General features: G+C 55.9%; 1 protein-coding gene across 1 annotated transcript; it reads right to left on the bottom strand.

Annotated features, from left to right (window-relative positions):
• Positions 1 to 6,872: 6,872 nt before the first annotated feature.
• On the bottom strand, positions 6,873 to 9,965 carry LOC127028895 (outer dense fiber protein 3-like). The gene is made up of 6 exons (XM_050914547.1): positions 9,857 to 9,965; positions 8,898 to 9,098; positions 8,574 to 8,675; positions 8,199 to 8,320; positions 7,628 to 7,768; positions 6,873 to 6,975 (listed from the first exon to the last, which is right to left on the bottom strand). Exons 1-6 carry the CDS (start codon positions 9,960 to 9,962, stop codon positions 6,889 to 6,891), a joined length of 759 nt encoding a protein of 252 aa, XP_050770504.1. The 5' UTR covers positions 9,963 to 9,965; the 3' UTR covers positions 6,873 to 6,888.
• Positions 9,966 to 10,364: the final 399 nt, after the last annotated feature.

Raw genomic sequence — 10,364 nt, 5'->3', positions numbered from 1 at the left:
CCTGCCTCACCTTCTCTGCAGAGTACCCAGAGCTTATCTTAGGCCAGGCCTCTGATTTTTTTTCCTGTGATAATTGTAGTAATAGGTAACTGCTTGGCTTCATACCACTTCTCTAGAGGCTTCATCCTGTTGTGTCTGACCCTTCCACAAATGCTTTCAACACTGTATCAGATCTGGCCTCCCTAATAGCATCTCAGCAATAAAAGGGGTCTCCTGACTGCAGTGCCTGAAGGCTGGGCTGTCCTTATAAAGCTGCTGCCAAGAACAAGCCCAAGGAAATGGACTTTTAAAATGTCTTTTCTCATTCTTTTCTCCCTGTGTTGGGGGTGATAAGCTTGTGGCGACTCTGAGATCTATTAGACACCAAGTAGTGCTTTTCAAGACTGTATTCCTGGTGTCCAGGGGCCGTGCAGATGCTGCATGAGCTCTCCATTACCTCTTCAGGCTGCCACATGTACAGCAGGGCTGACGGCATATAGTGTTCCCTGTGGAAAGGAGTTTGGAGGGGTCAGGAGAGAAAGGACACTCTCCATGTGCCCTGGGGTGGGCAGTGAATGGAGACTCAGAACACGAAACACCCCTCAAAGGTGAAGTTCACCCAGAGTAAAGCACTAAATCCAGATACCTGCAAACCATGACCCTGCAGTTCTGTGGGAGCCAGTGAAAATGCAGCAGGCACAGGGAAAGGAGGCTGAGGAGATGTGGAAGGTGCCTGAGGAGCCCGAGGGCAGGGGCTCTCGTGTCTTGGGGAGCAGGGCTGGTGGGGAGGCAGAGGGGGAAAAGGCAGTCGGGGCTGGGGATCACTTGCAGCATGAATGCAGGACAGATGGAGAGTGACTGGCCTCTGTTTCCTCATGCCCTTGGGGCCAGCTCATGTACTGGGGTTGATGGGGAGGCTGACATCTCTTTCTGCCTGTGGGGCTTCTGTGTCCTTCAGAAGGGCTGGAGCTGTGGTGTGAGTGCCCAGAACTCAGCAGCACCCTGCAGCGGGCACTGCCGTGGGGCCAGCCCAGACTGGGCTGCTCTGCTGGGCTTGTCTGGGGAGAGGGCAGGGAAGGTGGGGAGAGCCAGGGAGAGCCTAGGCTGGGCTGGAAGGTTTTTTGGGAGAGGAAAACACCACTGGTAGCTGAGCTGTGTGAATGTGCAGGATGGGAGCACACAACAGTGTGATCGCGGTGCACAGCCAGGCCTTTTGGCGAAGGATACAAGACATCAAAGGCGGAAAAGAGAGGAGCTGGTCTGTGCCATGGTCCCCGGACACCCTGAGGAAGCTGCCCCACAACAACTGGGAGAAACCTATCTTCCTACTGGGCTCAGTGCCTGCAGTGGGCATGGCCAGCCCTGTGCAATCTCTCCTGACTCAGATGCTGCCAGACCCTGCAGCATGGCTGTCTGCAAAACCCTACATGGGATTCAACTGGGGTTGGGCAGGGGCAGGCAGTGGTGAGAGGCTGCCACTGGTGGAGGAAGAAGCGTCGACGGCTGCCATGGGGGACTATGCTGGGCAGACATTTCCCCACCCTGAATGCACTCGTGTCCATGCAGTGCCTGCACCATGGGGCTTGTGGGGCCATGTGGGGCAGCAGGACTTGGCCGGCCTAGCTGAGGAGATCCTCCCTGCTCTGCCCACTGTCAGCCCATGGGCACTGCCACAGTCCCTCTGTGCTGGGCGATGAGGTGTCTCTGTGTGCCCTTCTCTGAGCTGCACGGGCACCCACAGTATGTTGTCTCTGCTTGGAGCTGGTCACCGTGGCCTGCCTGCATGATACTGGCAAGGCTTGGCCTTGAAGATGGGCTGTGACGGCCTAGGAATGACTCCTGCAGAAGAGCTCACGCTGTGCTGGGGGCATGCGTGAGCCTGCAGGATATCCTCACACCAGGATTCTTCTTGGCACAAAGGGGAACCATCGGATCCCAAAGTAATTTCTGCCGGGTGGGAGCTGTGAGGGTTGCACAAACGGTCACAGATAGAAAGACTATTTTTAAAAGGAAAAATAATTTGTTGGGCTCTAATGCCTTCCGTGCAGTGGGGGTGCATACAAGCACAGCTCTGATACCCAACTCACTAGCGGGTCACTAGGCCCGCTCCTCCACTGAGCTGTAGGCCCACAGGTTTTTTTTGCCTTGCTCTGACTGCCAACACACTTAGTGAAGCCCTTCTTGCTGCCTTCTGCATCCCTTGCTGGTCCCAGCTGCAGCTGAGCTCTGCCCTTTCTAGCTCCATCCCCGCATGCACAGACAAGGTCTCTGTGCTGCCCCTGGGCAACCTGTCCCCCTTCAGCCATCTGTGCACGTCCACCCCGGCCCACTGAGCTCTGGTGCCAAGCTAGGGCAATGGTGGAGGCTTGCTGGGAGCAGCTCCTCCAGGAACTCCCCAGGAAAAGCTGTGCCTAGCCTGGGGGAAGCTCTGCCCTGCACATGGGGAGAGTAGAGGGACGAGGACCAGGGAAGGCTGGAAGATAACAGAGCAGCTCTGCAAAAGGCCAAGGGGGAACACATTGCTGAAGCTGGGGCTTGAACCTGGGCATCGTCAGCCTAAGGCTCTCCCAGCTGAGCTCCTTCTGCCCTGCCCCAGGAGCCCTTGTCCCAGTACAAGCCCTGCATGAGCACAGACTGGAGCACAAGAGGTGCGCTCCTCAGGGAGGTACCTGTGACCAGTCCCGGCCCAACCCCACAGATGCGTTGGTGACAGTAATTCTCTCCGAGAAAGGGTTAGGCTTTTCTTCCCCCCCCTTTCTTCTTCCTCCCCTCCCTCTATACAGAAAAAAGAGACAGGGCTCTCTTGTCCTTAAAGCATTTTTCAGCCAGCAACCCATGGCATATTTTCTGCTAAATTGTCAGAAACCAAATGTGGGAGACTTGGATAAAGCCAAAGACTGAATTACGGGCAACAATCTGGTTTAGACTGCAAAGAACTGCTGCTCCTTGTTTTTATAGTGGGTCTGTTTGCTCCAGCTGAGCTATGTCCAGGGGGACTGGCATGTGGCGCTTGTGTACCAACTCTGAACGGAGTAGTTTTGACTCGGTAAGTAGCAAGTCCTGCTTCCACATGTTTTCTGGTTGTAAAGCCCCAGTACAATCTGATGGATTGTCTGGAGAATAGTGTGGAGGGAGAATGGCAGATGGGAGCTGCCCTCTCCCTGCCCACGCCTGCCAGCCTGGCTGTGCCAAGAGCCCATCCCCTGTCACCCCACCTCAGCCCGCTCCCAAAAGGCTTGGTCGCATCCCTCCAAGGGAGCTGGAGCTGCCTTGGGTTTACAGGCAGGCTGGTGCCAAGAGGGTAGCACATGGGGACAGGACAGCAGTGCCAGGAGCAGGGGCACCAACAGGGAGCGGAGGGTGCGACCCGTGCCCTGGGCTGCACACAGGGGCACTGGATGGCTGGTGCCTCTGTGGTTCACCAGGCTGTGGGACTGAGGCGGATGCCAGCTCGAGAGTAGGAGCGCTGGGACTTTCCTGGGCTTCCAGTGCAAATGTGACTGCAGCGAAGGCAAGTGGGCAGGCTCAGGCACGAGCAACTGCAGTGGCAAGGCTGGAAAAGAAAGTGTGCTGGCCTCCTGCCATGGTTGCTCCACTTTATCCATAAAAGCCTGGATGGTTCTTGTGTTTCAACATGGCTGGCCTTGAAGATGAAACAGTTGTCCGAGGCCCCTTTCTTCTGCAGGGCAATTTCCCATGAAATCCAGCCCAGGAGCTCCCTGACCGAGACAAGAATTTCTATCCTGAACTCCAAGGCTCCGATTCGGGGATTTGTCTTGCACACCTCTCTTGGGAAATTAACCCCCACCATCTCCTGTTCACTGCAGCCACGTGACACCCACCCTCTGTGGAAAAGCTCACGTACTCACGGTTCCAAGTGCCTGTGGCTCTGTCTCAAATGTTGGCTCCAGAATGCCACATCAAGCCTCTCGTCTAGCTGGGCCCGTTCCTGGAGGAAAAGAGAAGTGGCAGGATTTGGCTGTCCTCTTTCCAGTGCTGAGGCAGGCATTGGGAAAGCACGGTGCTTCCCCCTGCATCAGCACCTTCGTCTCACTCAGAGGTGGGGATATAACATCTGCTGGGAGACCAGCGCAGGTTCCAGATGCCACCAGCCTTCTCTGGGGGCTTGTTTCTTTTAGCCACCAGCCGTTGCTGGGTCCTGCTCCACCTGCTGTCAACCCAAGGACAGCTTCATCGCCCTTCTCGCCTTCGGCACCTTCTGTTCCTCCCAGCGACTCTTCTTGCCTGGCTGAGAGCCACTCACAGGTGATCCAGAGCCTCTGTAACAGTGGCTGTAGGGGAGAGAGAAGGTACCCCTGAAGAGTTGCACGGACCTTCTGCCACCAGGAATTGTCTTCTTTCTCTCAGCCCTTAGGAAGCCCTGCCAAAGCATCTCCCAAATGCATTGCTGGCAGGATGCTCTCCTATAGACACCTCTGGGGTCTGAGCCTCCTCCAGACTTCTGCACCCCTGGCCTGGATGCTCTGCCTGGCACTGGAGGATCAGGCCACACTCCTACGCAGAGGCAGAGCTCCCTAGCACACTTCTACACGCAACCGTCTCCCCCTCATGCCCTGCCTCTCTTTGGAAAGAAACACCTCTAAGATTTGTAGACGTGCTTCAGGCCTGCCTGTTGCTGTCACCCTCACTCCTCTAGATATCCACAGAGTCCCGAGGGGTGCTTCGGCTCCTCTTCAATTAGGACATAACCAGAGTCTTCACACACCTCTCAGGACAACAGGTCACACCATCCAGGCCCCAAACACACCCGCAGTAGGTCCTATACTTCACAGTGGTGATTAGTGTAAGGGCCAACTAGTACTCCCTGCTGTACTACTCAGGTCTGCATAAACACTATCAGAAAACGTAGCTCCAGCTTCTCACCTGGTTCCTGCTTCCTGGACTGCCTGCGTTGTGAGGCTCCCACGCAAGTATTCATGTGATTGTGACACACCCCACAGCATGCAGGATGCCTTTGCATGGCCTAGGTGAAACATCCGTGCTCCTGAGATTCAGCAATCACCCCGGGCTACAGGTTCCTCTCCTCCTGCTCTTCCAATTGATCCACACCATGACCCTGGCTGCAAACCTCTCCCTTATTGTACTGGTGGTGGTTGACCACCACCTCAAAACCCCTGTGTACCTCTTCCTGGGACACTTGTTCTCCCCGGAGGCGTTCTCCAGCTCCACCATCCTGCCCAGGCTTCTGTCCAGCTTCCTGACAGGGGACAGACCATTTCCGTCTGCTGCTGCATCCTGCAATTCTCCTCTTTCGGTTCTGTCACAGGAGCGGACTGCTAACTCTTGGCTGCCACGTCCTCTGATGGCCAGCTGCCGACCGCTGCACTCTGCAGCCCTGAGGAGGGCCAGATCCCGCCTGCAGCTGGCAGCTGGGCCATGCATCAGTGGGTTCCTGGCCACAGTGGCTAACACCTCCTTGCTGTCAGGCATGGTCTTATGTGGCCCCACTGACCTCCACCACTCCTTCTGCAATTTTTATTTTCTCCATCCACTCTATTTACTGTATCTCCATTGGTTATAAAGCTGTACCCTACCTCAGGTCATTGACAAGTGGGGCGGCACAGGAGTCTTTCCCGGGCCCTCTGCAATTTATAAGGTGCACTTTTATAAGGTGACCTGGAGGACACAACCATCATCATGTCTGTTGATGGTCATCATGTCTGCCTCCCATGGCAGGTGGGGGGACAGCCCTGCCACAAGCCTTCTGCAATTCAACAAGAACTAGCACCAGGTCCTGCACGTGGGCTAGACCAGCCCCCTCCCGTGATATGGGCTGGGGATCATCTGACCGGGGTGCAGTTCTGTGCAACATACCCTGATGTTCCTGGGGGACAGAAGGCAAAACACCTTCCAGCCGCGTGCCCTGGTAGCAAAGAAGTGTCCTGGGCCTGTATGAACAGGAGTCTCACCCAAAGGTGGAGGGACGTGATTATCTCCCCCTCCTCCTCACTCATTAGACCACATGCAAGATACGGGGTCAAGTTTTGGGCTCCCAGTACAAGAAAGATGTTAGTAACCGGGAGCAAGATCAGCAGAGGGCGACAAAGATGCTCGGGGCCTGGAGCACTTCCCTGCAAGGAGAAGCTGCAGGACAGGGCATTTTCATTCTCGAGAATGGGAGGGCTTTGGGACCCTCATAGCAGCCTGCCAGTCCCTAGGAAGAGGTTTTCAGGAAAATGGATTCAAATTCATCACTGCAGTGCTTGGCAGAAGGAAAACAGACAAAAGTCTAGACAATGCTGAAATAACAAAGCTTCAGGCTAGAGATAAGAAAAACCTGCTTCCCTATTGGGACACTCCAGCATTGGAGCAGATTGCCCAGAGGGGCTGCATTGTCTTCATCCTTCAATATTTTCAATTCCTTACTGTATAGCTAGCTTTCATAAGGTGACCTGGAGGACGCAACCATCATCACGTCTGCTGGATTCTTTCCCCTTAACTGTTAGTGTTTTGGAGACTTGCGTGTGGTATTTAGCCCATGGCAAGAGGGCTAAATGCTGATGCAGAGCGTCTGTGTTTCTGGCTGCTCCCCTGGAGACAAGCCACCTGTGTGCACTGAAAAGGGGGTGCCGAGACGGGCTGTGTCCTTGGGGGCAAGCCTGTGCCTGCAGGACGCTCGGCCATGGGGTGAGAGCGTGTAGGGAAGGGCTGGACTGCTTCCACGGGGCAGCGTTTAGCTCCGGTCAGGTGAAAGGGGGCTGTCAGAGAGCTCTGCCTCGCTTACGCTGTTGATCTCGGTGCTCTCCCCTCGTCCTCATCTTGCAATGTTTTGGCTGAGGCCTAGACATGAGATGGAGAGAGCCGATCGTCCTCACTCCCGCACACCCCCTCTCCCCGCAGCTGAAGGTGAACAGACCAGATCTTTGGGGATATGTTGTTTTATTAGACTCATAGCGGAGAAATTAGAGGAGTTGTGTAGAGGGAATGTCGGAGTCCAAAAGTGGGAGCGGGTGCCTGGGGCTTGATCAGCGTCACCTGGAAGGGGAAAAGGGAGAAGAAAAAAAGGGTGACCGTGGTGGCCTCTTCTCAAGACGACTTGTCTTCAGTGAGGCTGTCTGGCATAACGAGTTGATGTACGTGCATTTGCCGTTTGTTGTGCGTTGCTGTGTGCATGCCTGGGCACTTTTAGCTAACTGCCCCTGTCCCAGTGGCACGCTTGTTGGAAACCTCCTGTGTTATCAGGACATTTCCAATGGTCTGCTGCTGTTACTGAATGGCATTTCTCCCCTTTTTGTTGAGGAATGTAAAGGCAAGAGAACAGGAGTTTAGGGGCAGGTCAAATACATCCCTCAAGTGTTTTCAGAAGGCCCCTGAAAGCAAAGCTCTTGTGCTTGATGCAAAATGGAGTGACACGCTCACTCCATCTGGCAGGGCAAGCTCATGGCTGGAGCTGAGCTGGCACTGGAATTGGCTCCAAGCCCAGAGCCCTTCTAGCTCCAGCCAGACTTTGCTGCATGCCCCTGCCCTCCCAGCTGATCCCCAGTGTATGAGAAAGGTCCGCTCTTGGGCCTGCTTGTCCCTTCTGCGGTGGTGTGTCTTGAGATCTCAGAAGCCCCATCGGAAGGGGGAGATGCTTAAGGGCTGGTTGTTGCAAAGCAGAGGAGGAGAGGCGGGCAGGCTGCCTTACCTTTCCCGGGCAGTAGTCTGCCGGCCCCGGCTTCACTGTTTTGTCTCCTCCAAGTCTGCTTTTGGTTCCCATCGTGTACATGGGAGCCCTCTTTTTGTAGACGTCCAGTTCCACCTTGGGGAATGCAGCAGGACCTGGCGTCTGGAAGAGAGGCAGGCAGGTTGTTGGGTACAAAAGGCAAGTGTTGATTCTTGCCGGGTGCCCACCCGGGCAGCGCTAGTTGAGCTGGCTGGCCAGAGAAGTGGTGTGAGAGGCAGGGAGCGATCGGAACAAGGGCACCTCCTGTTGCCCTGCAGAGAGGCAGATTTCCCCGAGGAGGAGGGAGATTCCCATTAGTGCCCATGAGCTTTGCCCCACCAAAACTGTTAGTGTTGGAAAGCGAGGGACTGCAGGTGTCAGTGTCGCTGCCTAGAGCAGGAGAGCCAGGGGAGCCGGGGCTTCTTGGCTTTTACCTCTGGTGCAGGGAAGTGTGCGTCAAGAGAGGCTGCAGCAGGCGTTGGAGCCCTTCTGCCCTGAGGAGAGCAGCTGAGCTTCAGTTGCCGACGCGAGAGAGCAGAGAAGCGTAGCTCACCTTGGAGAGGTCTTCAGCAAAGCCATTGTGCTTACTCTTCCCTTTCATGGAGTAGCACGGGCTGGCGTGGGTGTAGGCTGTGTTGGGTCCCACCAGCCTAGGCAGGGTGTAGGTGCCAGGACCTGGAAGGAGAATGGGAAGAGAGCGTGTGTGAGTCCTGCGGGGAGAGGAGCAGTGCCTGGGGGGGAGAGCAGCAGCTTGCCAAGCCTGCTGCGAGGAGCAGGAAGGATGTCTTGCCCCTCCTCCCAATGCCTCCGTCTTGTATTGCCCGGCAGCTCCACAACCGACAAATCTGCTCCACACACATCTGTCCAGCAGGTTTTCCCTGGAGGACGCGCAGGCTGCAAGTGTGTGTTTGTCCCCGCGTTCCCTTACCTGGAGGTTGGCCGGTTTTGACGGCCTTGTGCCGGAAGGCCATGGACTGCGCCGGCGCACATTTGTAGAGGTGTTTGTTGGCCTTGTCGGTGGAGTAGTCGCCTAGGGCAGAGGAGAAGCGGAGAAAAGCAGTGAAGCTGGGCTCTTTTCCTCAAGCCAAAGAGGAAAGGTGAGGAGGAGGTGCTCAGCCTTGTTTGCTTTCTGTCTGGAAAGCTCTGAAGCTCCTTGAGGGTGTGAGCGGATGGTTTTGTACCCCGGTAGCACAGGGCAAAAGGAAGGCGTGCTTGTCTTGCCTGGAAGAAGTGCTGGAGAAATGGTACTCACTTGGTCCCGGGGTGATCTCGCTCTTTATCTTGGGAAGGCCGCACATGGGCTGTGCTGGAGCCACGTACTTCCCGTTCCTGGTGATGGAGGGCTGGACGTAGTACCGAGGACCCGGAGAGCAGCTGTCTGCGACGGGAGGTTTCGGCCCTTGACATGTGTAGGCAGGGGCTTTGGTTTTGGTGGGGTTGTGAGCCAGGTAACCTAGGAAGAAAAGCCTGTGAAAGGACACCTGCCTGCAACTCCCTATTTCAAGCTAGGTTCTGAGTGGAGTAGTTGGAGTGGCCTGCCTCAAGAAGTTCCCCTCCTGCGTGATTTCTTCCTCCAAGAAGGACACCAGCAGGCCAATACAATGGGACACTACCTTCCAGCCAGAACGATGTAGGCACTGTGCAATGAATCAGCATATCACCAAAATGCTATTCTTAGCAAGTATTAAACCCCCAAACACTTGCTAAGCTAACTTAAAAAGCAAATGTCAAGGTGGCCTCTGGGACGTTTTGCTTTGCTGGAGCCCCGATAGGAAAGAAATTGAAACTTCCCTGCTATTACGGAGGAGGAGAAGAAGAAAGTGAAGGAGAAGAAGCGGAGGAGATGAAAAAGGAGGAGAAGAAGAGAAGGAGGAGGAGAAGGAAAAAAAGAAGAGGAGGAGAAGAAAAAAAGGAAGAGGAGAGGAAGAAAAGGGTGAGGTGGGAGCAACAAGTTTGGAGCAAAGATGCAGAACAAGCTTCCTCCTGCGCAGTCAGGGTTAAGGCGCCGCTAAGGCCACCTCTGTGCTCAGCGGAGGCAGGCAGCTCTTTGCCGGGGCTCTCCCAGGAGCAGCCGGAGCCTTCCTCTGGCAGGCCTGTGTCCTTGCTGCAGCTGAGAGCAGGGAGGCTTGGAGCAAAGGGGAATGGAGCTGTGGCTGCTTGTCCCCTGGAGGCAGTGGAAGTGGTGCACCCCCCTGGCGACGGTGGCTTTACCTGTTGTCCTGGGGATTGCGTACTTGGGTCCCGGGCTGGTGAACTGGGCCATGATGGGGCCGCGTGGGCGATGAGGTCTCCAGGTGCCCACCCAGGCTCCGTCCATGTTGGAGGGGGCTACAAAGCCTACGGCAAGAGCAGGAGAGTTGCTGAGGGCCTTCCCTGGCAGAGGCCCGGTGTGAAACCTCCCCGGGAGGAGCAGCAACGCTTCAGCTTTCTCAGCCTTGGCCGTCGGACTGGGTGCGGATGAGCTTGTCGGCTGCTGCAGCTCTCGGTCACAGAGCGCGGCGAGAGTGAGGGCAGGCAGCGATCGGGCAGGAGAGGCTGTGGTGTCAGCTGCCAGGCGGCCTTGGGGAGAGGCCTTGGCTCGTCATGGAGACGCACTGTGACATCATAGAGGCTCCTGGCGCCTGTCATATGTGCTGTTGCATCATACGGCTGATCAGGAACAGGGGATGCCCAGCTCGCAGGGCCAGACCTTCATGAGGTCTGCACGGCAGAAACGTGC

Source organism: Gymnogyps californianus, unplaced genomic scaffold (assembly GCF_018139145.2).
Source record: "Gymnogyps californianus isolate 813 unplaced genomic scaffold, ASM1813914v2 HiC_scaffold_47, whole genome shotgun sequence".
NCBI classification, from domain to species: Eukaryota; Metazoa; Chordata; class Aves; order Accipitriformes; family Cathartidae; genus Gymnogyps; species Gymnogyps californianus.
Note: the sequence above shows the minus strand (reverse complement) of the source record. Positions and strands in the feature narration are given on the sequence as shown.